Raw genomic sequence first — 27,880 nt, forward strand, 5'->3', positions numbered from 1 at the left:
TTTTTCGTGATAAAAAAAAAGTTGCATCAAAATCTCATCTATATGATGCAGATGCAATTTTCATGCGACTTTTGAGGGTTTACATTGAGGTCTTTGGACCTCAAGTCACATGAAAGTCGAACCAAAGTAGTGCAGGAACTACTTTGAAGTCGCACAGATATGAACGGTACTCCTAGAGAAACATGGGGTGCGTCTTGTCAAGTCACAAGTTGCACAAGTGTGAATGGGGCCTAAGATACGGACCTTAGATTGTAAGTGAAGGGCAGGGACTAATGTGAATGCACAGTAGGTAAAATGCTGTATAAATACCTGTAATAAATACATGCTGCTGTTTGCAGTGGGCAGGGCAGATAGTCTTTCTTTCTGCTGTTCTGTAGTGTAAATATTGCCCATTATTAAGCCGTTACAGGCCATGTGGCTATCCCATTGCTGTCAGTTGTGTTGATGTCTGCTAATTAGAATTACGTATTCCCTTTTCACATGTGTAGAGGGCAGCAGATGACCTGTAGTATTCCTGGAATGTGTCTCTGAGAGTATGTCTGGCCATGGTAGAGCCCCCTGAGCTCTGTTGTGCACACATAGCAGAAATAGTGCCCCGCTGTCAGCTTATTTCTGACATTCCATTTTGTCCCATCTCCAGCCACAAATGGAGAGGGATTATGTCATGAAGTGAATGAGGATTTGCAGCCAACAACCGGTCACAGCGCTGGGACTACTGATTGTTTATCAGGATTATCTGCTTCATGTGTTCTTCTCTTATAACCGACAAATATTACACTTACTCTCAAATGTGTTTAGAATGTCTCGTTTAAAGTGGTCCTTTCACTTATACAGAATGTTATACCAAATTTCAGCCAATTTCTTTGGGGGTTGGGGTAATTAGAATGCCTGTCAGGATATATGTGAGCCTGTACTGAGGGATTGTCTGGCTTTCTTTCCTGGTTTAAATGTATTGCTGTTTTTGCCTTCCTGTCCCAGTGACCTCTGTTTCTGCAGAGATTCAAACCTGTCCCTACTCTGTTCATAAAAACAAAAATAGGTTTTGGCTGGGGTTGGGCTTTAAGGATACACCTGTCACCTTACCCATGCCCAGGACAAAGGGCCACTCCAGCCCCCATATACTCTCCTTTACGTTCACTCCCTTGCAGCTCCTTTCTTTGCAGTAAAAATACTTGATACTTCTAGGTATGGGGGAGGGTGTGGCCTTCTTCACTGTTACACTGCTTAGCCTAGCATCCAATCACTAGGTCTAAACATTGTCACATGACCAGGAGAGTGATGTCACCAATCCCCCAGGTTGCCCAGTGTTGCTGCATAAAGGAGAAACAGCCAAAGCTTGTTTGGCTGTACTTCTCTTATGGATCACAGAAGTGCAGTTCCTTGAGTCCTGTGACTAATTTTCTACAGACAGCGACGTTACAGAACCGAGATCAGCCCACATGCCTGGACTGGCACCTGGCTCAGCCTCTCAGCGAGCCGTGAGAGCCTGAGTCGGCCACTCCCGCTCCCTCCACAGCCCAGTGCTTTAGTGAGCGAGGGGGAGCAGAGCAAAGATCCAGTGACTGACAGTCTCTGCTCATGGAGCTGTGAGAACCAAGCGATCGGCAGTGTTTGATCACTTGGTTCTCAGTGTTAGAGCCAGCAGGGTACAGATTCTGCATTGGAGTGATGCTGCATCCAGCTAGGTAAGTAAGATAAAAATAAAAATGTATACTTCTCTTTTAAGACAAAGGAGCAGCAAGGGAGCATACACAAGTTAAAGGGGATTGGTGGGCCCTGACTGTCATCTTGCCCTGCAAGGATCCCCTTAAGGAACCGCTGCCATCACAAACTAGGGCTATTTAACACTTATACCTTCCATTCCTGCAGTGTGAAATAGCTGATTTGTTGTCTACTACCTGATACCCTTGAACAGGAATTCATAAAGTGTGTCATAGACGCTCATTGGAAATCTGTCTTCCACCTGTCTAACAAATGGCAATACTTGCAACAGATTCATCTGTCAGTATGGTGATTATGAATCTGTTGCAGTATTGTCTCAGACAGAATTTTGTCCCTGTCTTTTCTCTGGTAGGGCTATCAATGGTGCCTTCATCTTAGCAGCCACAGATCTAGCAAGGGTGACAACACTGCAGTAATGTCACTGCAGAAGGAAGAATGTTGTCACCCTATCAAAGAAAGCGGTTCTAAAAGAAGGAATAACAGGTATTTAACAAATGTTCCAGAGGTTACTCCAAAAATCAGAGAGCCTAGAATTATATATGGGCAACCTACATCATAGTTACATAGAAGTTAGTCAGGTTGAAAAAAGACTTAGTCCATCTAGTTTAAAAAAAGAAAAAAAGAAAAAAAACACACACACACAATCAGAAAATCTTGATGTACACAATCGTATACCCACAGTTGACCCAGAGGAAAGTCAAATATTCCCCCAATAAAGCATGATCAAATTCACACAATGGGGGACAATTCCTTCCTGATCCCCCCATGAGGCAATTGGATATTCCCTGGATTAACTGCCCCTGTTATTACCTCTAAATAATAATATACATTTATGTTTTGTGCATTTAGGAATGCATCCAGAGCTTTTCTAAACCAATCTACTAAGCTGGTCAGAACCAGCTCTTGAGGGAGTCTATGCCACATTTTCACAGCTCTTACGGTGAAGAAGCCATTCCATATGTGAAGGTTAAATTTCCTTTCCTCCAGACGTAAACCATGCCCCGTTGTCCTCCCTAGTGATCTGAAAGTGAATAACTCAACACCAAGTTCACTATATGGACCCCTTATGTATTTATACATGTTGATCATATCCCCCCTTAATCTCCTCTTCGCAAAAGAGAATAAATTCAGCTCCTTTAATCTTTCCTCATAGCTGCCTCTTATCAGTTTGGTTGCCGTTCTCTGCACTTTCTTCAGTTCCCTGATATCCTTATGTCTTACAAATGATTTGTACAGGGGCATAATGATATCTCTCTCTGGAGTCTATACCTCTGTTAATACAAGAAAGTATTTTGCTAGCTTTAGAAACTGCAGCTTGGAATTGCATGCTATCTGCAAGAACACCCAGATCCTTCTCAACCTTTAACTCCCCCAGCTTTTCTTCCCCTAGTGCAGTGGTCTCCAAACTGCGGCCCGGGGTCCGGATGTGGACCTTTGGTTGCTTTTTAGGCCCTCGGGACACTATTCCTGTCACTGATACCAACAGTAGGGCACTCTTCATACCACTGACCCCAACAATGGGGCTATTTTTCCTACTGACACCAATGATAGGAGCAATATTTCTCCCACTGACACCAACAATGGAGCACTATGCCTTCCACTGATACCAACAACGGGGCACTATTCCTCCCAATGACACCAATGATGGGGCACTATTCCTCCCTAAGACACCAGCAATGGGGCACTATTTCTTCTCCTATTACAAACAATGGGGCAATATGTCTCCCACTAAAACCAATGATGGGGAATTCTTTACTCCCATTGATGCCAGGGAATTTTCTACTCACGCTGGCTCCCCTGTGCCCCACCTCCCACACTCTGAAGGACAGTAAACTGACAGTTTGAAGACCCCTGCCCTAGTATGTCAGATACATGCATGCTTCTAGCCCCCAAGTGCAAAATTTTACATTTATCAACAATAAACCTCATAGTTGCTCAATTCAGTAGTGCAATTCAATAGTGAGGTCAGTTTGTAAGTTGTAGACATCCTGTAAGGACGTTATTCCACTGCATACTTTGGTGTCATCTGCAAAGACTAAAATACTGAAATGGTACTTTTAATCCCAAACCCTATATCATTTATAAATATGTTAACCCTCCTCTTATGTTAGGGTCAGAACCGACCCGTTTTCAGGTTTTGAATGTCTATAAGTATCACATAAATTTGTTTATTGCATCAAGATTTTTTTACTTTGCCAGGAACCTCTATTTAAACAATGTAATAGAAAATGAAGACGTTTATGGTGTTAGGATCAATTCTGACCCAGTTATAATATAGGATTTTAGGACACTAATAAGTGCCAAAACTGAAATCATAAACACTCTCTCTGCTTAGTAACACTGACAGCCAATCCCCTCTCAACCCTGTGAGCTGTAGTTAGGGAGGGGCCTATCTCTTTTCCCGCTTGTCTGCTTCTCTAAATAAAGTGAAGAAACATAGGACAAATACATTTCAGAGTTGCTGACTTTATTTTACCATTTTTTAAATTTGAAAATGAGAGGTATGCTATCAAAAGAAAGGTCTAAGGGGTCACACCAAAAATATTAAAACCAATCTTTTCAAGGATAAAGAAGCCTAACAAGGTAACCAAGAGGTAAGAAACAAATTTGATGATAAATAATTATTCAGAGGGTATTTTATGGCTGATTTAAAACACGGGTCAAAACCGACCCTAAACATCATGGATAGTAATGGAATTCTAACATAAGAGGAGGGTTAAAAAGTAAGGGTCCCAACACTGAACATTGGAGTACACCACTAGTATTTGTAGACTATAAGAAGAGTGAGAATCATTAACCATTACTCTCCAAATACGGTCTTTTAGCCAGTTTTCTATGCATTTACAAACTTGATTTTCTAGGCCTGTAGACTCATTTTACACAATAGCTGTGTGTGGGGAACTGTGTCAAATGCTTTGGTAAACCCCAAGCATATTATATCCACAACCACTCCTTTGTCTAAGTTTTTGTGTACCTCCTCATAAAAAGAAATCAGATGTCGCATTCAATGGATACTTACCCCCCTAACCACCTCCACCCTGGCCATATGGGACTCAGTGCACAGATGCAATCACTGGGCTTACAACTCCCCCTTAATGCCCTTAGTTGGTCACTCCTACTTTCTGCCAGGGGGGACTGGACTCTGCTTTTGGTAAATGTCTCCCGTCCTCTCCTTCCCTGCTTCATCATATCGCGTCTGCTAACGGGATCCTACCCCTTTCCAACCTGCTCCAGGACACATCGGCCACACCAATGATTAAATGGAAATATCAACAACTGACCAGATTTGTGAATGCCCTGCCCAAGCCTTATTCGCTCCGTGGCGAATCTGAATACTATAGAAGCGGTTTTGGCTTTGCCTCAAATTCCTAGGGGTGGATTGTCTCTCATGTACAAAGCATTGATAACACTGGAGGCCATCTCTGATATTCCTTTTCTAACTAAATGGGAACGAGATCTTGCTTGCCCTCTATCGGGCCTCCAACGCAAACGGATTCTACAGCTAACGCACACCTCCTCTATTCCAACGAAATCCTCGGAACTTAATTACAAACTGCTGTCAAGATGGCACTACTCCCCAATCCAGTTACAGTCACTGTTCCCAGATTATCCTGCACTCTGTTGGAGAGGCTGCAGAGAAACTACCTCACACGCGCACATGTGGTGGTCCTGCCCACTTCTTCATCCATATTGGTCCTCTGTCCTGCAATGGATCAATCTCATCCAGGGTAATGCGGTGCCTGATGACCCATGGGCGGTCTTGTTTCATTGTACAGGCGAGCCAGTAGGCCGGTATAAAAAAATCTATCACCCCCACCTACTCAGTGCGGCAAAATCTATAATCCCTAAATTTTGGAAACAATCCACCATCCCTACCGTATAAATGTGGCTGGAGTGAGTCGCTCATCTAGTCTGCATGGTAGGACCTTTCTTTAACCCTGAAAGGCTAAGCCCATGTTTATTCGGAAAGATGGGCCTGCTGGCTCGCCTTCGTTTACTCCTCAAAATATGCTGAAATTATGTCTTCTAACACTGGTGATCCCTCCTAAATTCAAATCTAAGGTGACGTCATATTGACACTATTTTAATGGTATGGTTTCTCATGCTCTGCAAATAAGGATGATCTAACTTTTGAAAAGTTCGGTTCGACCAGAATACCCGAATTTTCATAAAGTTCGGTTCGGATTTCAGAACCCCATTGAAATCAATGGGACCCGAACTTCGGTAATCAAAAAACACCATTTTGAAGCCCTAAAACCCAATAAATGCCCCTAAAAAGTGCCTAGGGTTCTGGGTCATGCCCCATTAACTAACTATTAATCACACAAAAAAAGTTCTTAAAAAATTTCATTTTTGATAAAAAAAAGCCAATTATTGAAAAAATTAAAAAAAAAAAAAAAAAAAAAAAAAATTTTTTTGATTTTTACTTTTTGATTTTGTGTCTGGGGGGTCTAAAAAGTATACATGTGAAGTTTCAGCTCTGTAGCATGTCCAGAACCAGAAAAAAAAAAGATTGTTTGTATTAGAAAACTTTCTGACAGGGGGTTTGCTTCGCTCCTGTAACACCTTGCCGGTTTAATAGAAGGCATTTTTTTGGGATCTTTGCAGTCAGGAAAAACATCTGAACTTGTGTATAGTGGTACTGTGCACAAGTTCTGATGTTTTGCCTGCCTCCAAAAACCCCCAAAAAATGCCAGCAAAAACACACCTGGGCATTTTTTTTTTTTTTTTGACGCTAGTGTTTTTTTGGGCATTTTTTGGGGTTCTTTTGAGGCAGGCAAAACATCTGAACTTGTGTATAGTGGTATATATACACACATAGATATATTTATATACACACCTAGACATATATAGGTGTGATAGTAGCAGAAATATATTACTGTAAATGATTTCATTAGCGCAAGCATATATTTCTGCTACTATCACACCTATATATGTCTAGGTGTGTATATAAATATATGGATGTGTGTATATACACCACTACACAAGTTCAGATGTTTTGCCTGCCTCAAAAGAACCCCAAAAAATGCCAAAAAAAAACGCTAGCGTCAAAAAAAAAAATGCCCAGGTGTGTTTTTGCTGGCATTTTTTGGGGGGTTTTGGAGGCAGGCAAAACATCTGAACTTGTGCACAGCACCACTATACACAAGTTCAGATGTTTTTCCTGACTGCAAAGATCCCAAAAAAATGCCTTCTATTAAACCGGCAAGGTGTTACAGGAGCGAAGCAAACCCCCTGTCAGAAAGTTTTCTAATGCAAACTATCTTTTTTTTTTTCTGGTTCTGGACATGCTACAGAGCTGAAACTTCACATGTACACCTTTTAGACCCCCCAGATACTAAATCCAAAGTAAAAATCAAAATATCTCTTTTTTTTTTTAATTTTTCAATAATTGGCTTTTTTATCAAAAATGACAATTTTTAAGAACTTTTTTTGTGTGATTTTGTGTCTGGGGGGTCTAAAAGGTGTACCTGTGAAGTTTCAGCTCTGTAGCATGTCCAGAACCAGAAAAAAAGATCATATAGGTGTTAAAGTTAAAGGAGGGTCCCGACCCACATCCCTGTTCTACTGAAAAATTATCTTTTTTTTTCATGGTTCTGGACATGCTACAGAGCTGGAACTTCACATGCACACCTTTTAGACCCCCCAGATACTAAATCCAAAGTAAAAATCAAAAAATCTTTTTTTTTTTTTTTTAATTTTTCAATAATTGGCTTTTTTTATCAAAAATTAAAATTTTTAAGAATTTTGATGTATGCTGTTTACCCTCGATGGTTGTCCATGTTTTTCTGAGCATCAATAATTGTACACACAGAGTCTGTATTACCTACTTTTTCTGTATTTCTTTTTCTTGAAAATTTTTCAATAAACAGTTATTAAATAAAAAAAAAAAAAAAAAGAAATTAGATGTGTTTGACAACTTTAGTTTTTCATGAATCCATGCTGTCTGTTGCTTACCCACTTACCTACCGCCTAACGACTATTTACGTTGGTCATTTAAAATGAAATACCGGGGTTATGGCAGCAGATAGCTGTCATAACCCCGGTATTTCTTTAAACGTCGGGCGGTCGGCTTTCAGATAAGGGTGGTCCTCGCGAAAACTGTAACAGAGGTATATGCATCAGCACATAGAACTACAAACACATGAGGCACAGAGAGGAAGGAAGGGAAAGACGAGCAAAAAGGGAAAAGGTGAAGCATCATAACTGCTGAGATCATCTCTTATTTGACCCAGGGGTTTCCATAGGCAGACATTCTGGCTGTTCAAAATATAGGACCTATGTTGAAGGAGAACTTTAACACTCCAGGGTGTCCCACCATGACATGGCCCCAGAAAAGTTTGAGAAAGGCATAAGAGTGTAGCGGGGAGCCATGTGACGCGTCAATAAGGGAATCCGGGCTAACATTGAAGTCACCCCCGAGAATCAGGATGCCTTCCCTAAAGTCTACTAGCTTTGTTAGGACCATATCTATAAAAGAGAGCTGTTGGGCATTCGGTGCGTAAAGAGTCGCAAAAGTAAATTTTTTTTCGCTATTACCCCCTTCACAAAAACATAGCGGTCTTGGGGGTCTATACAACTATCCGAAGGTTGGAACGGGCACGATTTGTGGATCGCAATTGCTGTTCCACAGGATTTTGCAACAGGGGAGGTGCTAAAGAACCACTAGTTAAAGAGGTGGGTGGGCATCTTAGGGAGGGACTGCTGCCTGAAGTGTCTCCTGCAGGAATACAATCTGGGCGTTTAAGGGTAGCAGTTCTAACCATAATTTGTTGCATTTATGTGGAGAGCAGAGACCCCGTACATTATTCAACAGTACCTTAAGTGAAGCCATACTAGAAGCAAAGGGCAAACTAGCAGCCTATTCTCTCCAGCATACCAAGTGTGGGCGATGAGGAGCAAAAGCGTCCTAACATTGAAAAAAAAGGCAAAGAAAAAAAACATAAAACACAGAAAGATAAAAATTAGGTAAAACAAGCCAGACAAGGACTAACAGGCTCAGCACGATTATCAACTATAGGGCAGGCCCGGGGCAAATTTCCCCGAACACTGGCCTGGTGCCCCGCAAGTAGGCCTATACAAGGGTACCTGGGCAAAAATCAGGGGAACGTGGGGTCTGTTGCCAGACCAGTCCTTAAGCTGGAAAAATCAGGGGAGACACGACAAGTCCCAATTATATGTATGTCTGTATCGTATGTCAGGAGGCGCAGGGTGGTGTCACCAGTCTAGTCCCAGGAGTTTGGAAAGAAATTGTCTAAGCATATAGCTCTCATAAAAGTTGTACGCTTCCTCCCCTTCTAAATGTAAATTCGCTGATTACGCTGGGGTGGCCACCAGATCAGTCATTATGCCTGGGGTGCACACTCTGAGAGTGAGAATTAAGGTCTCACAAAGAAACAGCAGATGAAGGAACACAATACATCTTCATTCTCTGGGTGTTGAAAGGCCAGGGGAAGATCCTGCAGCTTGTCACTTCTGGCCACAGGATTGTCACTTGTTACATGCAGGGAGCCATGGTTGAGGCAGCGGTGGTATCATGATTTCTGGAGCGCATTGCCAGTCAGGGAAGTCAACAGGCTCTAGCTCAAGGGTTTGCAGGAAGCGTGGAAGATCATCCTTGGGGCGTAGTATGACCCACTGGTAAGTTTTAGATACCTGCAGGCTGAACGGAAAGCCCCATCGGTAAGTAAGGCCCGCAGTCTGGATCTCAGCCAGCAGGGGGCGGAGGGCCCTGCGCTGCATAAGGGTGTGTCTGGAGAGGTCCTGGTAAAAGAGCAGATGAGCCCCATCAAAATCAAAGAATGGCTGATTCCGCATTTTTATACATGATGCGCTCTTTAAGTGTATACTTCTGAAGTTTGCAGATAATGTCTCTGGAGTTTGCAGGATTGTCAGACGGAGGTCTAAGCGCCCCGTGGGCTCTGTCTATTTCGATAGGTGCTGAAGCTGGGAGATCTTGAATTTCATGAAAAACTCCTCGCAGCGTGGGAATTTTATCCTTAGGAGCTGTGGCCTCAGGTAGGCCTCGAATATGAATATTCGCTTGCCTGCTGCAATTTTCAAAGTCATCCAGCTAGCTGAGGAGAGCCTCTATTCTTTGTTCCTGAACCAAACACTGATCTTTAGGCATGGAGATAACTGGCAAAGCATCATCAAATTTTTGCTCAAGAGTCTCAATCCTGTGACCCATCTCTGTAGTGTCCGTTTTAAGTTGCGTCCGTTTAATCCTGCTAGTAAAATGCTCCAAGCCCTCTTTAGTGGGGAGAGACCATAAGTGCTGTCTGATACATCTGTCCCCAAATAATTCCGCAATCTCAGAGCCCTGATCTTGTGATGTAATGAAGCGGGAAGAGGCAGGGGGGATGGCGTCACTTACCACCCTAGGAGAGGGGATAGGAGACCTTGCAGGCTGAGCCTCGTGTTGCTGCTCGCTCCGGCGCCATCTTGGATCTTCCACTCTGCTGCCAACGACCTTCTGGGAAGAAAGATTCCAGCGAGCCCCTGTGAGAATGGCGTGATCGTTGTGGCTGCGAGGATGCCTTCCGACGCTGTGACATAGCCTGTGGCAAAAGCAGGGGGAGAATCACCCCTGTAGCAGGTTATTTAGCTGCGGACCGGACGGAGCTTGAGAGCAGCATGTCCTCACTCCTCCATAGTCAGACCACGCCTCCCTATTGAAGCTTGTTTAAAGTTTGCTGCACAACATTTAGACAAGCCTGTGAAATACTGGGAGAATATAGTCTGGTCAGATGGTACCAAAATTAAACTCTTTTGGATGCCATAATACACATTATGTTTGGAGGTCAAATGGCACTGCACATCACCACGAGTGAAGTTTGAAGGTGGGAACTTCATGGTGCGGGGCTGTTTTTCAGCATACAGTACTGGCACACTTCATATCCCTGAATGAAGGATGAATGGAAAAATGTACCAAGACATTCTTGATCAAAATCTGCTGCCATTCACCAGGATGATGAAGATGAAACGAGGGTGGACATTTCAGCAAGACCATGATCCCAAACACACAGCCAAGGAAAAGATCAGTTGGTTTCAAAGAAATAAAATAAAGCTTCTAGAATGGCCTATCCAATAGAAAATCAATGGAAAGAACTAAAGATCAGAGTTCATAGAAGAGGCCCATGGAACCTTCAAGATTTGAATGCATGCCACTAGTTTCTCTATACAGAAGGCATCTTGAAGCTGTCATTACCAACAAAGGATTTTGTACAAAGTATTAAATACATTTCAGTTACTGTGTTCAATACTTTTTCCCTGTGTCATTCCATTTTATTACACATAACTTAATTTCTGAACTTATTTTATTTTTTTGCATGTATGGATTGCATGGGCTGTTACTATCATGTGGTGAAAATTTAATGTCTATTTACCTAGGAAAAATGGTGACCTGTTCAATACTTATTTTACCCGCTGTATGTATGTTCCTACTATGGAGGCTCTCAAAATGTATAGTTAGGACTGCAGATAATACTGGGGTGCCTTGTTGTGGCCTCTGCAGATTACGCATGTATTTGCAAATGTGTGCAAACTAAATCTCTGTTTTTAATTTGAATTGTTAGATAGGACAATTCGGTTTGTTGCAGGCTGGCTGGTAAAGGAGCTGGGAACTTTTTTTGTTGTTGTTCGACATGCATCCCCCCTCCATGTGCTCCTTTATGTTAAGGCCAGTTATAGGTGGGGGGAGTTTCCGTTTGTACCGCTTGATGATAATGTCAGCATCAATTCAACTGAATATGCCAAAGGTTTATATCCATTCATTATAGGAATGGCAAGTTTAATCAGGCCCGTCAACCAACAACCAGCAAAACCAGTAGCTCTACTCACATGAATTTCCATGAGCTCACCATATACAAAAATAACTTTACTTAAAAAAAAAAGGAAGTACATTTTATTTTATTTTTTAATTTCAGCATCTGTAGCCCTTTGGGTGAAAATAGATGGCTGTCAGTAGTTCGATTTACTTCTTGTTATAATACATACTTGAGTCCTTCTGCCAGTTTTAAGTTTGGCTGTAAACGTCTCTTTATTTTATTGAACTCTGTGTGTTACTACTCCTCTGGAGAGCCAACACTGAGAACCTGTCTCATTTTTTTATTGGAATACAAAAATATGGCTTATAACTATGGTATATTTTCTCATGAGGGACGATTTATTTTCCTTCCTCTCCAAGCTGACAAAGTTGCAGGGCCATTTTTCTTCCACTATTATGATTTGTGCTGGGAGGAAGCCAACATTGGTCAGGGAAGACGTAGGGTGTTTTCCTAATCTTCTTTTTTTATATATATTTTTTTTATAAGTAGGTTTTACTAATCTTACAATAAAAGCAGTATATAACTGCTCTGCGGTATAAACACACTGACCTGAGAAGATGATGGTAGGGTGTCTAGTGAAGGGTGGTGAACATCTGGAGGAGATCAGTCCAGATGGAGCATAAACACAGTGCTGACAGTATGGGCTGTACCATGTTAAGTGTTCCCAGCTGTGGAACCTGCCTGTAACCTGTATTGTTTGCTTTTCTATGGCAGCATGCAGCAAGGCAAGATGTTTTTCTTCATTGGAATTACCATGGCGCTGATCCAGGGCGGCTATGCTCGAAGAATCAAACCAGGAAATGAAGTGAAAGCTGTGAAACAGGTAAATAACAAAGAAAAAAGTTTAAACAGAAGTACAGCAGTGAAATTATTAGGTTGCAATGTATGCTAGGAGAAACAAGACTTTTTATGAGACATTCTGTCTAAAGCTGTCTATACACTGATTTCTCTCATTCATCCCCAAAGGCTGAAAGAGAGTTAGGCTCCTTTCACACACTCCGTCCGTTGGACGGAGTCCGTTTTTCTCAGCGGGGGATCGAGCCGCCGATCCCCCGCTGAGCAGCAGGAGGATAGCTGTGTCTCCGCGCTGTGTGCGGAGACACAGCTGACAGTTCCCCATGCATCTCTATGGGGAAAATCGGATGTCAACGGACCGTCAGTCCGTTCTCACCCGATCCCATCCGATCCGCTGGACGGATGGAAAATAGGGTTTCCATCCGTCCAGATTTGACGGATCGGATCGGGTCGGGTCGGATGTCAGCGGACATGTCTCTGCTGACATCCGATGCCCCATAGGAATGCATGGGGGGACCGTTCAGATCCGCCAAAAAAACGGACAGGCGGATCTGAACGGTCCGCCTGTGTGAAAGGGACCTAATGGATCTATTTGCCAATGCTTGCTAAACAATGTGAATGGAAGAATGTCTCCCACCAGCTTTGATATTCTGACAGCTGACACCTGTGGCTGTCAGAATACCTGAACAGAGACTGCAGCTAATTGGATGCAGCTGCTGATCCATAAAAAAATGTTCCACCTGTTCTTTTGATTCTCGGATTGAGCCCTTGTTTATATTGGAGAGATTTTTCCATGCGATTTGAGAGGTCAAATCGCATGACAAGTTGCAGCCTACTGCCGGCAATGGCACTGTTCCAATTGGTATAACGCCGACTTTTCGGTGCCGCACTGATTTGCAAAAGTAGTTCCAGCACTACTTTTTTCAGATTTCAGGTGCGACTTCAATAGACATCTGTGAAGCTGTAGAGATGTCCTTGCAGGTATCACCTGCAATCACACTGACCTGCTACATTGAAATCGTGCTACTTCATGTGAAGAGGCACGATTTCAAATTAGCATCAATGTGAACAAAGGCCTAAAGATGTCGGGTGGGAGGATGTCAAGAAGGTCACTTATATGTATGTTAATGGCCAGTTTAAGTTGACACGGAAGGTCAAGTTTTCCCTTTTGATACCAGAAAAAAACAAACCCCTCCTCTCAATTCGGCTGGATATCAGGGGAATCCTTACTGATAACAAAACAGAATCCCCAGCTACCCTTCAAATGTAAACAAAATCCGTTCTTGGAGTTGAGCTTCTGGAGCTGCTGATCTTTCAATCAAATTTGAAATCCAGGAATTCAACAACTTTCCAAAAATGTCAAACCAATAAAGTGGGCCGCACACCGATGACATCTTTAAAGTCTGCAGGATTTTATTGAGCAAGGAAATAGGTTCCAGTACACACTACAAATCCTGGACTGGCTGACCTATAAGATTAGTAGGCGTTAAATCCAGCGAAGTGCATGCTTCCTCCTATACTTATCTCTTTAATTTACATTTTTACCGAGCCTTGGGATCATTGCTATACTTTTGGTGTTCTAACGATTCTGGTCTCCACTCCAGTCACATGCAGCTGCTCTGCCCAATCACAGAGTGCATTGTATGATGTGAACCCATTTACAAAATTCAAAACCTTCTATAATAGGACAGCAGAAGGGATGACTGTACTCTCTTTATGCAGTAAACATTTCAGTTATAAATAACAGAGATAAGTCCAGGAGGTGGCATTCAGTTTACTGGAGTTTGGTCATAGTAAGCCAGTACATTTTAGAAAGTGGCTGAATTCATGGAGTTAAGCTTTAAAGCCCAAGTAAACTTACTGGTGAAATCAGCCAAATACATTACTGGCGCATTATTTTAACGGTGCTCCCCGCCTAAGAGCTCTTTCACACCAGTACAGTTGAACTGCATTGTTTGTGTGCCCTGTTCACACTGCTGCCCTCAGTTGGGTTGCAGTGTGTTGTGTAGAAATGCAGACCTGCTGCAGTTTTCTGCAAAGCTTTAGAGCTCACATGAAGTCACTGTAAGTCACTGCTCCTCTGCAGGGCAAAGAAATAAATGAGGTCATTTTGTATTGTCAAAATTACTTCCCATACCCATCAGACATCAGTCTGCATGCTAAAACGATCTGTGGTGTAAACAAGTCCTTACAGTTTTTTTTCTTCAGAAAGTCTGGAAAAGCCTGTCCCCTGCCAGCATGCTGCAGGGCAAGACCCTTGCTCTGTGTGGAAGCAGTGGTCTCTCTGCAGAGGTCTGGCACTCTACCTGCTGAGTCAGACCTATAGCACTACAATCATCAAGGAGCATGAGCTTTGATTGTTGCAGAGCTATAAGTCTGACTCTGCAGGGGGCGCAGGTCAGACCTCTGTAGAGGAGATCACTGCTTCCACGTGGAGGGAAAGGGTCCTTCTCTACAGCATGCTGGCAGGGAACAGGCTTTTCTAGACTAAAGGAAAAACAACAGACTTTGAATGCCGTTTGTTCCAATGTACTGAAAATGTATTTTGCTGTTTTAAACTGAAACCTTCTTTTGAGCCACAACAATGACTACAGACTGGCTATTTTACTGATCCAAGATATAAACTGTTGCATGTATAAACTAATGGTGGTGGTGCTGCCACATTATGCATGGACTGTGTAACACCCATCTATAGTGGATGGTTGGATACATAATGTAAGAGTCTCACTTAGTACCTAACTACTATATTTTCTGCAGGCCATTATTCTGTTGATTCCAGCATTTCTGCTGATTGGATGGGCAAATGGGCTCTTCATGCTGGGACTTGGACTTCTGCTCTATTCCTTTGGTAAGTTTTTTTTTCTTTCAAACTATTTTGCATTTCAGGGCTTGAGTTATTCTAAAGGTATACCGTATACCCCAGCAGTATTTAAGCTCAGCTCTGCCTGACAGGAACCATCAGAAGTCTACAGGCTGGGTGAGCTTTGTCTCAAAACACCGGTTATACTAATTTCCTTTTATATTTCACTATGGCCTTGCCACCTCCTAGAACTTCTTATTGTTTGACAACACCAAGGCCAATAGAAAGCTGAAGAGAGGGGGTTAAAATGAAAGTTAAAATGTGCTTACTGAGGATTTAGGGGCTGTCTGAGCCATTTGAGACAAAGCAGACATCTGCATGCCTTCTGATGTATGTCAGTGCCTGTTTACTGTCTGTGAGACACAGGCTGACTTTAAAGGGGTTTATTTGTAACTGCATGAACATGTTTTCCGTGAAAATTGGGCCAAAAACGAATGTACTCCTGGTTGAATCTTTATTCATTTACACAAGAGAGTGAATCAGGAAAATACTGCATTAAAGCCACTAGATGGAGCTGACAATCTTGGAAAAAAATTTTTTTCCCCTGTGATCACCAGCACCATCCAATGGCCCTAATGCGGTATGTTCCTGATATACTCTATTTTGTATCAAAAATAACATTTGAACTAGAGAGAAAATAGCCTAATAACGTGTTTTTGCCCCCATTCACACAGAAGAAATGTACATGCGGTTTCACAGGATGAATATCTCTGCAATTTTGTATTTGTTAATACACCACAAAGTGACTCCTTTTCGAGAGCAAAACTATTTCCAAAGCTACTTGTGTGGCTCCCTAAATGATGTTTTCTCATACAGTTTTTAGCAGTAAATCAGAAGTAAACACATGCGAGGATGTGCTCACCAGGGTCTGTTCTAAATGACAGCCAGTAAAAGCATTCAGAGCAATGTTAAAAGAAATTCTTGCAAGCTTTGAACTCAGCATCCCAGGCAATACTCAGATCTGAATGTCAAAACACAGAACAAAGGGGCTTTGGATTGCACAGATCAAACCATTTATTAGTGGATTGTAATAAATAAAATGAACTTACAATCACCAATGTGAGGCAGGCAGAGAAACAGAACAGCATGCAGCACGGTATGCCATCTCATAACTCACTTTAGTTCTACAATATGTGGGCAATTAATGGAGCAGCCTGATAAGGACACAACTCTGCCAGAGGCTATGCAATTAGATCGAAGAGCAGCCCATAAAACTCCTGCTCAACTTCTGAGCATAGAGGCTGAAATCTATGAGACACGACAATACCACTGCTAGTCCCTGTCACATCAGGGCCTGTGTCAAAGGGCTTAAATGGACAAATGTAGTGTTCGTTTGAGACACTTGGTGGTATTTATCAAAACTGGAGCAATCAGAATCTGGTGCAGCTGTACATGGTAGCCAAGCTGTTTATAACTTCATCTTGTTCAATTAAGCTTTGACAATAAAACCTGGAAGATGATTGGCTTCTATTCAGAGCTTCACCGGATTTTGCATGCTCCAGTTTTAGTAACCCCATTGCTGAGATCAATTAGAATTCATTGCAGGTGCAGTTGACCTGCTTCTGTGGCTTTTGCATTCTCTTAGACTTGTATGGGGAGAGGAGTCCATCAACACTGGCCCTTACAGCCCCAGGGACACCACCATGAACCGGTTTTGAGGTACCACCCCTCTTTTCTTCACTCTAGGCTCGGTTCACACTTGTGCGATGCGGGAATGCTGCGAATATGCAGCCTGTTCCCGCATCGCATCCGCACATCTGGCAGTTCACACTGCCATATGCGATACGCAGGGGGTGTCAATTAAATGTTAACGACACCCCCAGTTTGATCGCATATCGCAGTGCGATCTGACAGTTCACACAGAATCGGATCTCACAAGTGTGAACCACTGTGCGATCCGATTCTGAGGCGGCTCAAAAAATGCCTCATGTGCGTGTTTGCTGCGGATGTGCTGCAAATTCAGCCATACAAAGTGTATGGCTGAATTCGCATCTGCACAGGAGATCGCATGTAATGAAGGAGCAGTGTGCTCCGAATTACATGCGATCAGCGCACCCGCAGAAGTGTGAACCAGCACTAAAGATCATAAACCTAACTACTCTTAACTCCTCCTTGTCTGCATAAATCTTGCCTTTCACACAGACTTTCCTATCAGGTCTGCCTGTCAGTTTTTCAGGCAGACCTAATTTGCATCTACACGCAAGTCTGTGGGCAGGTGAATGTAAACGGATGTGTTTCTGTTTATATTCATCTACCATCCAGTTCCAGAAAAAAAAAAACAGAGTAAATGGACATATGTCTGTTTACATCTGGCACTCCATAGATCCAACACAGGTCCACAAACCTCTAGTTGTCAAAATGGGACGGATCATCTGCTTACAGATCCTCTGCCGAATAGAGCAGAGTAGGCCTGTATGAAAGGACCCTTTGTCAGCTTGTATTTTTAGACTGCCCTACTAAAATTAGAGCAGTGTTTGGATTTCATTGTTCTGGTATCCAGGCGGGGACAGATAGAAAAGTTGACCATGCACACATGGGTATGATTAATGCAGCTTGAACTTACCTACCTTCTCTTTCTTTCCACTCATTTTGGCTACAAGTTAGTCATGTGTCAACTCTGGCCCAGGTGACAGCACTATAAAAATAACCATAATAAATAAATAAATGCAGTGCTGACAATTTACACAGTGTATTAAATACTATATATTCACATCAGTGCTGCCCTCAGGAGCTTATGATCTAAGGTCCCTATCTCCCATGCATACATGCACATACTAGGACCAGTTTGGACAGGGGTCAATTAACCTACCAACATATCTTTAAAGTGTGGAAGGAAACTGGAGTACCCAGAGGAAACTCACATGCCAGCACAGGGGGAACATGCAAACTCTATGCAGATACATACAGTGGGGAGAATATTTGTTTGACCCCCTGCAGATTTTGTATGTTTACCCTTAAAAACGAAGGGTCTATAGTTTTTATCATAGGTATATTTTTTAAATGATAGAGACAGAATATCAACCAAAAACCCAGAAAAAAAACCATAAAATAAATGCTATAAATTAAGTTGCAGGTCAGTGAGTAAAATAAGTATTTCATTCCCAAGCAAAACATGACTTAGTACTTGGTGGAGAAACCCTTGTTGGCATGCACAGAGGCACAACGTTTCTTGTAGTTGGTTACCAGGTTTGCACACATCTCAGGGGGGATTTTGGTCCACTCTTCTTTACAGATCTTCTCTGAACCTTTATGGTTTCTTGGCTACTCAAAGTTTTACCTCCCTCCATAAATTGTCCATAGGATTAAGGTCTAGAGACGGGCTAGGCCACTCCATGACCTGATTGTGCTTCTTCTTGAGCTACTCCTTTGTTGCCTTGTGGTATGTTTTAGGTCATTGTCATGCTGGAAGGCCCATCCACGACCCATCTTCAGTGTTCTGGCCGAGGAAAGAAGGTTTTCATCCAAGATTTTACAATACATGGCCCCATCTATTGGCCCCTTAATGCATGCAAGGTCGGCCTGTACCTTTTAGCAGAGAAACAGCCCCAAAGTATAATGTTTCCACTTCTAAGCTTGACTGTAGGGATGGTGTTCTTAGGGTCATAGTCAGCATTTTTCTTCCCTCAAACACGGCGAGTCGAGTTAATGCCAAAGAGCTCAATTTTGGTTTCATCTGACCACAGCACTTTCTCCCAATCCTTCCCTGATTCATTTAGATGTTCATTGACATGAATGTACATCAGGGCTTGACAAATTTGCTTAGAATCTAGGAGCCAGCTAAAAAAGTTAACAGCCAGTTTTTTTTTTTTTTTATCAACAAAGCTTTATTTTCAATGAACAAGGACAAAGTACAGTGCAGCAAGGTGGGGCAATAGGAGATCCAGTGACCAAGAGTAACATATGCCACCTTAGGCCCCTTTAACACAGGCGCCTCCGCTAAGCAGAATCTTCTTGCTCAGCGGGGATCTCTCTGCTGATCCCCGCTGAGCAGGCAGATGACAGGTCCTGGCCACTCTGCTATGCAGACACAGCCCATTCTCCTCTATGGGGCAATCAGATGGAAATGGACTGTCTGTCCATTTCCATTCAATGCTATCCAATCCGATTCACCGGACGTATGGAAAATAGAACCACCATCCGTTTGTTTTTGGCGAACAGGATCGGATGGTGGCGGGTTGCTACTCCATAGAGGAGACTGAAGGGTCTGATCAGGTCCGCCTGAAAAACTGACAGCCTGTGTAAAAGGGGCCTTCGGCTGTGTTACTGTGGCATGGCAGGGCAACAATGAAAAGTAATAAATTCATTTTTTTTTAAATAAAGTAAAAAATAAAATAAAAAAATAACCACACTCCCTTTCCACTTACGTTGAAGCAAAGAGTGCCAGATGAAGCCTGCAAAAACTTCCGTCTCTTCTCCTCTTGGGAATGAAATGGGCGGGCAATGAGAACAGGCAGGGGAAACAGCGCCGTTAGTGACTGCTTGTCAAACCCCCGGCCACCACAAGAGGGCGCCAGTTCCCCGTTGGAAGCGTCTCACTGACGAAGGCCGAAAAGCCACGTGCTCAATTATCGGACGGCGCAGTAGTCCACGCACTCACATGGAAAGGGACAGGACACCTCCTGCAGTGCACCCCAGGCGCCAGGTCACTAATTCTAGTCGCCAATGCGACCTGGCGCCTGGAGTTTGTCGAGCCCTGCTGTACATGTACCTTCTTGAGGAGGGGGACTTGCTGTGTTTTGAGGAAGAAAAGTGCTGACTATGACACTATGAACACCATCCCTACAGTCAAACACCGAGGTGCAAACATTATGCCTTGGGGCTATTTCTTTGCTAAAGGTACAGACCGACATTGCCGCATTGAGGGGCCAATGGACAGGGCCATGTATTGTAAAATCTTTAAAGAGAACCTTCTTCACTCAGCCAGAACATTATGGATGGATCTTTCAGCATGACAATGGCCCAAAACATACCGCCAAGGCAACAAAGGAGTGGCTCAAGAACAAGCAAATTAAGGTCATGGAGTGGCCTAGTCAGTCTCCAGACCTTAATCCTACAGAAAATTTATGGAGGAGCTGTAACTTCGAGCCAAGAAACCTTAGGGATTCGGAGAAGATCTGTAAAGAACTTTACATCCCTCCTGAGATGTGTGCAAACCTGGTAACCAACTACAAAAAATGTCTTACCTCTGTGCTTCCCAACAAGGGTTTCTCCACCAAGTACTAAGTCATGTTTGGCTTGGGGATCTAATACTTATTTTACTCACTGAACTGCAACTCCATTTATAACATTTGTATCATGTGTTTTTTTCTGGATTTTTGATTGATAAATTATAGACCCTTCATTTCTTAGTAAGTGGGCAAACTTACAAAATCTGCAGGGGATCAAATAACTATGTTCCGCACTGTACCTCCAAACTGTCTCTTATTTGGAGTGACTGTCATTATATGGGACCAAAATCCCTCCGTACCTCATTACTGCTCAAATGTCCCTCTTCCTAGCCTGAAGTGTAGACTTATCTAAAAAGCATGCACTATTTATCAAAAGTGTTAAACTGAACTAATCCTTGAATACAAGCTCTAATTTTAGAGGGTATTGTTATTATTAGGTGTGGGTTTAAGCAATTACTTTTTGTGCATTTATTCTTCATGCTCCGTGTAACTGAGGGACTGGAAGAAAGCGTGTGCTCTTCCTACATACTTTCTGCACAAGGTGTCCCTGTTTTCCATCTCAAAAAGTTGGAAGTTATGAATTTAGTTTTGTGGTTGGTATTCAAACCCGAGAGCCCAGTGCTGCAAGGCAGAAGTGCTAACCGCCAAGCCACTGGATGCCTAAGTGGCCAATTACCAGTGCTTATATATAGGGCGAAGGGGAGTATCTGGAAGTCATTTTTTCCCTTGCTTCCTTGCTACAGTGTGAAGAGGTAAGTATCAGTAGCTGGTGGGGCTACCCTATACAATAAACATGTAATTTTATGCATGGTCAAAATACAGGTTCACTTCAAGCTGACCAAAAAAGGTTGTCGCTTAAATCCCAGTCTTTACGTTAATGTTTTAGAATCCTTGTCTATGTGTACAGCTTGTAATCCTACTGTATATGTACAAGAGGTTACTTGTATTTGCTCATTACATTTACAAGCTCTGCCTCCTGCTTGTGCATGCTGATCCTCCTATCTCATTGCAATCTCCTTGATTCAAACCAGTAGACCAGGGGTGGGGGATATATATAACATAATTCGGGGGCTGTACAAACGTATCAACTTAAAAATTTGCCTGTTATATTTGGTCAAACATTTAATTAACTGGTTGTCAACTGCCCGCCGCAGTTATACGGCAGCAGGCAGCTGCTCCCAGGCAAATCGCCGTACATGTAGGGCGCTCGCTCTCAGGAGGCTAGGGGGCAAACTCCCACCCCCACTCGGCAGCGGGGAAGCTGATGCAGCGGGCAGGCAGCTCCGATTGCCGCCTGACATCCGCGATCGTTCCCCACTGAGAGAGAACGGTCAGCTGTTGTAAACACAGCTGACCGTTCTTCTCCCTGGGATTATCATAGAGCCCCTGTGATCCTTCTACAAAGGATCACATGTCTCTATGACCATTTCAGAAGTCACGCCCCCCCCCACAGTTAGAATCACTCCCCTAGGCTCACATTTAACCCCTTGATCACCCACAATGTTAACCTCTTCCCTGCCGGTGTCATTATTACAGTAACCGTGCATATTTTTAGCACTGATTACTGTAGTAATGTCACTGGTCCCCCCAAAAGTGACAAAAATGTCAGTCAGAGATCCGATCTGTCCGCCGCAATGTCGCAGTCCCGCAAAAAATCGCAGAGTGCCGCCATTACTAGTAAAAAAAAAAAAAAAAAAACAATAAAAATTACATAAATCTTTCCCGTAGTTAGTAGACTCGATAATTTTTGCACAAACCAATCATAAGCAAGCGATATTTTATTTTTAGTAAAAATATGTAGCAGAAAATAAATTGGCCTAAAATGTTAAAAAATTTTGATTTTTAATTTTTTTTTTGGGAATGTTCTATAGCAGAATGTGAAAAATATTGTTGTTTTTTTTTTTTTTTTTTTTTTAAATTGTCGCTCTTCTTTTGTTTATAGTGCAAAAAATAAAAATCACACAGGTGATCAAATACCACCAAAAGAAAGCTGTATTTGTGGGGAAAAAAAGGACATTAATTTTATTTGGGTACAGCATCGCACGACCGCGCAATTGTCTGTTAAAGTAACGCAGTGCCGAATCGCAAAATAGGGCCTGGTCAGGAAGGGGGCAAATCCTTCCGGTCTTAAAGTGGTTAACTCACCCCTAATGTGAAGGCTGGGACTGCCTTCACATTAGTAATTGAAGAGCTTAGTGTGGAGACCAGTGTGGCCAATTGATGTGTTCAAATGGTCACCTACCATCCAGAGACCAGAGAAGGAATTTCCAGAGAAGGAATTCCCAATTGGTCATGTGCAGGGAGCCACCGCAACCTGGTAAATTAATACATAAAGAAAAGAGGGTGAGGAGCGAAAAAGAACAGTTCCCCTGAAGTGGTTGCATGAAGGGATGCTCACAACTGCTATGTTCAAAAAATCAAAAACTTTATTGAAAAACAAGGCATATCATGATTAAAAACCCCTGAGATAGGGGGGTAATGGTACACAAAATGGAATCAATTGCGATGAATGATAACATGTAACAACATTAAAACAATACAATGACACACACACACGTAGCTGGCCACACACCCACTTGGATTGATAGATAGTGATGTCGCGAACCTAAAATTCGCCGTTCGCGAACGGCGAACGCGAACATCGGCAAATGTTCGCGAACCGGCGAACCGGGCGAACCGCCATAGACTTCAATAGGCAGGCGAATTTTAAAACACACAGGGACTCTTTCTGGCCACAATAGTGATGGAAAAGTTGTTTCAAGGGGACTAAGACCTGGACTGTGGCATGCCGGAGAGGGATCACGCAAAAAAAAGTTCTTAAAAATTATAATTTTTTGATAGAGAGCCAATTATTGGAAAAATTAAAAAAAAATAAAAATAAAAAAGTTCTTTGGATTTAGCATCTGGGGGGTCTAAAAAGTGTACCTGTGAAGTTTCAGCTCTGTAGCATGTCCAGAACCCCTAAAAAACAGCATTTGTCTTATATTTTCAGGAATATGGCTTCTCTGCGGCTGGCTTTTGTCTTGCAGGCATTTGTCGGGCATTTTTTTAGGCAGGCATGTCATTTTTTGTATTTAGTGTCTGGGGGGGTCTAAAAAGTGTACCTGTCAAGTTTCAGCTCTGTAGCATGTCCAGAACCCCTAAAAAACAGCATTTTTCTTATATTTTCAGGAATATGGCTTCTCTGCGGCTGGCTTTTTCTCTTGCAGGCATTTAGCAGGCATTTTTTTAGGCAGGCATGTCATTTTTTGTATCTAGTGTCTGGGGGGTCTAAAAAGTGTACCTGTCAAGTTTCAGCTCTGTAGCATGTCCAGAACCCCTAAAAAAACAGCATTTTTCTTATATTTTCAGGAATACGGCTTCTCTGCGGCTGGCTTTTTCTCTTGCAGGCATTTAGCGGGCATTTTTTTAGGCAGGCATGTCATTTTTTGTATTTAGTGTCTGGGGGGTCTAAAAAGTGTACCTGTCAAGTTTCAGCTCTGTAGCATGTCCAGAACCCCTAAAAAACAGCAATTTTATTATATTTTCAGTAATACGGCTTCTCTGCGGCTGGCTTTTTCTCTTGCAGGCATTTATCGGGCATTTTTTTAGGCAGGAATGTCATTTTTTGTATTTAGTGTCTGGGGGGTCTAAAAAGTGTACCTGTCAAGTTTCAGCTCTGTAGCATGTCCAGAACCCCTAAAAAACAGCATTTATATTATATTTTCAGGAATACGGCTTCTCTGCGGCTGGCTTTTTCTCTTGCAGGCATTTATCGGGCATTTTTTTAGGCAGGCATGTCATTTTTTGTATTTAGTGTCTGGGGGGTCTAAAAAGTGTACCTGTCAAGTTTCAGCTCTGTAGCATGTCCAGAACCCCTAAAAAACAGCATTTTTCTTATATTTTCAGGAATACGGCTTCTCTGCGGCTGGCTTTTTCTCTTGCAGGCATTTAGCGGGCATTTTTTTAGGCAGGCATGTCATTTTTTGTATTTAGTGTCTGGGGGGTCTAAAAAGTGTACCTGTCAAGTTTCAGCTCTGTAGCATGTCCAGAACTCCTAAAAAACAGCATTTTTCTTATATTTTCAGTAATACGGCTTCTCTGCGGCTGGCTTTTTCTCTTGCAGGCATTTATCGGGCATTTTTTTAGGCAGGCATGTCATTTTTTGTATTTAGTGTCTGGGGGGTCTAAAAAGTGTACCTGTCAAGTTTCAGCTCTGTAGCATGTCCAGAACCCCTAAAAAACAGCATTTTTCTTATATTTTCAGGAATACGGCTTCTCTGCGGCTGGCTTTTTCTCTTGCAGGCATTTAGCACGCATTTTTTTAGGCAGGCATGTCATTTTTTGTATTTAGTGTCTGGGGGGTCTAAAAAGTGTACCTGTCAAGTTTCAGCTCTGTAGCATGTCCAGAACCCCTAAAAAAACAGCATTTTTCTTATATTTTCAGGAATACGGCTTCTCTGCGGCTGGCTTTTTCTCTTGCAGGCATTTAGCGGGCATTTTTTTAGGCAGGCATGTAATTTTTTGTATTTAGTGTCTGGGGGGTCTAAAAAGTGTACCTGTCAAGTTTCAGCTCTGTAGCATGTCCAGAACCCCTAAAAAACAGCATTTTTCTTATATTTTCAGGAATATGGCTTCTCTGCGGCTGGCTTTTTTTCTTGCAGGCATTTAGCGGGCATTTTTTTAGGCAGGCATGTCATTTTTTGTATTTAGTGTCTGGGGGGTCTAAAAAGTGTACCTGTCAAGTTTCAGCTCTGTAGCATGTCCAGAACTCCTAAAAAACAGCATTTTTATTATATTTTCAGGAATACGGCTTCTCTGCGGCTGGCTTTTTCTCTTGCAGGCATTTATCGGGCATTTTTTTAGGCAGGCATGTCATTTTTTGTATTTAGTGTCTGGGGGGTCTAAAAAGTGTACCTGTCAAGTTTCAGCTCTGTAGCATGTCTAGAACCCCTAAAAAACAGCATTTTTCTTATATTTTCAGGAATACGGCTTCTCTGCGGCTGGCTTTTTCTCTTGCAGGCATTTAGCGGGCATTTTTTTAGGCAGGCATGTCATTTTTTGTATTTAGTGTCTGGGGGGTCTAAAAAGTGTACCTGTCAAGTTTCAGCTCTGTAGCATGTCCAGAACTCCTAAAAAACAGCATTTTTATTATATTTTCAGGAATACGGCTTCTCTGCGGCTGGCTTTTTCTCTTGCAGGCATTTATCGGGCATTTTTTTAGGCAGGCATGTCATTTTTTGTATTTAGTGTCTGGGGGGTCTAAAAAGTGTACCTGTCAAGTTTCAGCTCTGTAGCATGTCCAGAACCCCTAAAAAACAGCATTTTTCTTATATTTTCAGGAATACGGCTTCTCTGCGGCTGGCTTTTTCTCTTGCAGGCATTTAGCGGGCATTTTTTTAGGCAGGCATGTCATTTTTTGTATTTAGTGTCTGGGGGGTCTAAAAAGTGTACCTGTCAAGTTTCAGCTCTGTAGCATGTCCAGAACCCCTAAAAAAACAGCAATTTTATTATATTTTCAGTAATACGGCTTCTCTGCGGCTGGCTTTTTCTCTTGCAGGCATTTATCGGGCATTTTTTTAGGCAGGAATGTCATTTTTTGTATTTAGTGTCTGGGGGGTCTAAAAAGTGTACCTGTCAAGTTTCAGCTCTGTATCATGTCCAGAACCCCTAAAAAACAGCATTTATATTATATTTTCAGGAATACGGCTTCTCTGCGGCTGGCTTTTTCTCTTGCAGGCATTTATCGGGCATTTTTTTAGGCAGGCATGTCATTTTTTGTATTTAGTGTCTGGGGGGTCTAAAAAGTGTACCTGTCAAGTTTCAGCTCTGTAGCATGTCCAGAACCCCTAAAAAACAGCATTTTTCTTATATTTTCAGGAATACGGCTTCTCTGCGGCTGGCTTTTTCTCTTGCAGGCATTTAGCGGGCATTTTTTTAGGCAGGCATGTCATTTTTTGTATTTAGTGTCTGGGGGGTCTAAAAAGTGTACCTGTCAAGTTTCAGCTCTGTAGCATGTCCAGAACCCCTAAAAAACAGCAATTTTATTATATTTTCAGTAATACGGCTTCTCTGCGGCTGGCTTTTTCTCTTGCAGGCATTTATCGGGCATTTTTTTAGGCAGGAATGTCATTTTTTGTATTTAGTGTCTGGGGGGTCTAAAAAGTGTACCTGTCAAGTTTCAGCTCTGTAGCATGTCCAGAACCCCTAAAAAACAGCATTTATATTATATTTTCAGGAATACGGCTTCTCTGCGGCTGGCTTTTTCTCTTGCAGGCATTTATCGGGCATTTTTTTAGGCAGGCATGTCATTTTTTGTATTTAGTGTCTGGGGGGTCTAAAAAGTGTACCTGTCAAGTTTCAGCTCTGTAGCATGTCCAGAACCCCTAAAAAACAGCATTTTTCTTATATTTTCAGGAATACGGCTTCTCTGCGGCTGGCTTTTTCTCTTGCAGGCATTTAGCGGGCATTTTTTTAGGCAGGCATGTCATTTTTTGTATTTAGTGTCTGGGGGGTCTAAAAAGTGTACCTGTGAAGTTTCAGCTCTGTAGCATGTCCAGAACCCCTAAAAAACAGCATTTTTCTTATATTTTCAGTAATACGGCTTCTCTGCGGCTGGCTTTTTCTCTTGCAGGCATTTATCGGGCATTTTTTTAGGCAGGCATGTCATTTTTTGTATTTAGTGTCTGGGGGGTCTAAAAAGTGTACCTGTCAAGTTTCAGCTCTGTAGCATGTCCAGAACCCCTAAAAAACTGCATTTTTATTATATTTTCAGGAATACGGCTTCTCTGCGGCTGGCTTTTTCTCTTGCAGGCATTTATCGGGCATTTTTTTAGGCAGGCATGTCATTTTTTGTATTTAGTGTCTGGGGGGTCTAAAAAGTGTACCTGTCAAGTTTCAGCTCTGTAGCATGTCCAGAACCCCTAAAAAACAGCATTTTTCTTATATTTTCAGGAATACGGCTTCTCTGCGGCTGGCTTTTTCTCTTGCAGGCATTTAGCGGGCATTTTTTTAGGCAGGCATGTCATTTTTTGTATTTAGTGTCTGGGGGGTCTAAAAAGTGTACCTGTCAAGTTTCAGCTCTGTAGCATGTCCAGAACCCCTAAAAAACAGCATTTTTCTTATATTTTCAGGAATACGGCTTCTCTGCGGCTGGCTTTTTCTCTTGCAGGCATTTAGCGGGCATTTTTTTAGGCAGGCATGTAATTTTTTGTATTTAGTGTCTGGGGGGTCTAAAAAGTGTACCTGTCAAGTTTCAGCTCTGTAGCATGTCCAGAACCCCTAAAAAACAGCATTTATATTATATTTTCAGGAATATGGCTTCTCTGCGGCTGGCTTTTTTTCTTGCAGGCATTTAGCGGGCATTTTTTTAGGCAGGCATGTCATTTTTTGTATTTAGTGTCTGGGGGGTCTAAAAAGTGTACCTGTCAAGTTTCAGCTCTGTAGTATGTCCACAACCCAAAAAAAACAGCATTTTTCTTATGATTTTTAGTAGAAAACGAATGCAGTGTCTTTCCAGCTGTCTT

At 42.4% G+C, this 27,880-nt stretch overlaps 1 protein-coding gene across 2 annotated transcripts in view; it reads left to right on the top strand.

Moving 5' to 3' along the window:
* MFSD10 (major facilitator superfamily domain containing 10) overlaps nt 1–27,880 on the top strand; it is a 131,851-nt gene that overhangs the window by 61,442 nt on the left and 42,529 nt on the right. For both annotated transcript variants that reach the window (XM_082259556.1, XM_082259557.1), the window contains exons 9-10: nt 12,267–12,375; nt 15,105–15,195. In XM_082259556.1, coding sequence (XP_082115682.1) covers nt 12,267–12,375; nt 15,105–15,195 — 200 coding nt within the window. The remainder of the gene's footprint in view (nt 1–12,266; nt 12,376–15,104; nt 15,196–27,880) is intronic.

This window comes from Pelophylax lessonae (assembly GCF_965119305.1).
Source record: "Pelophylax lessonae genome assembly, chromosome: 1".
NCBI classification, from domain to species: domain Eukaryota; kingdom Metazoa; phylum Chordata; class Amphibia; order Anura; family Ranidae; genus Pelophylax; species Pelophylax lessonae.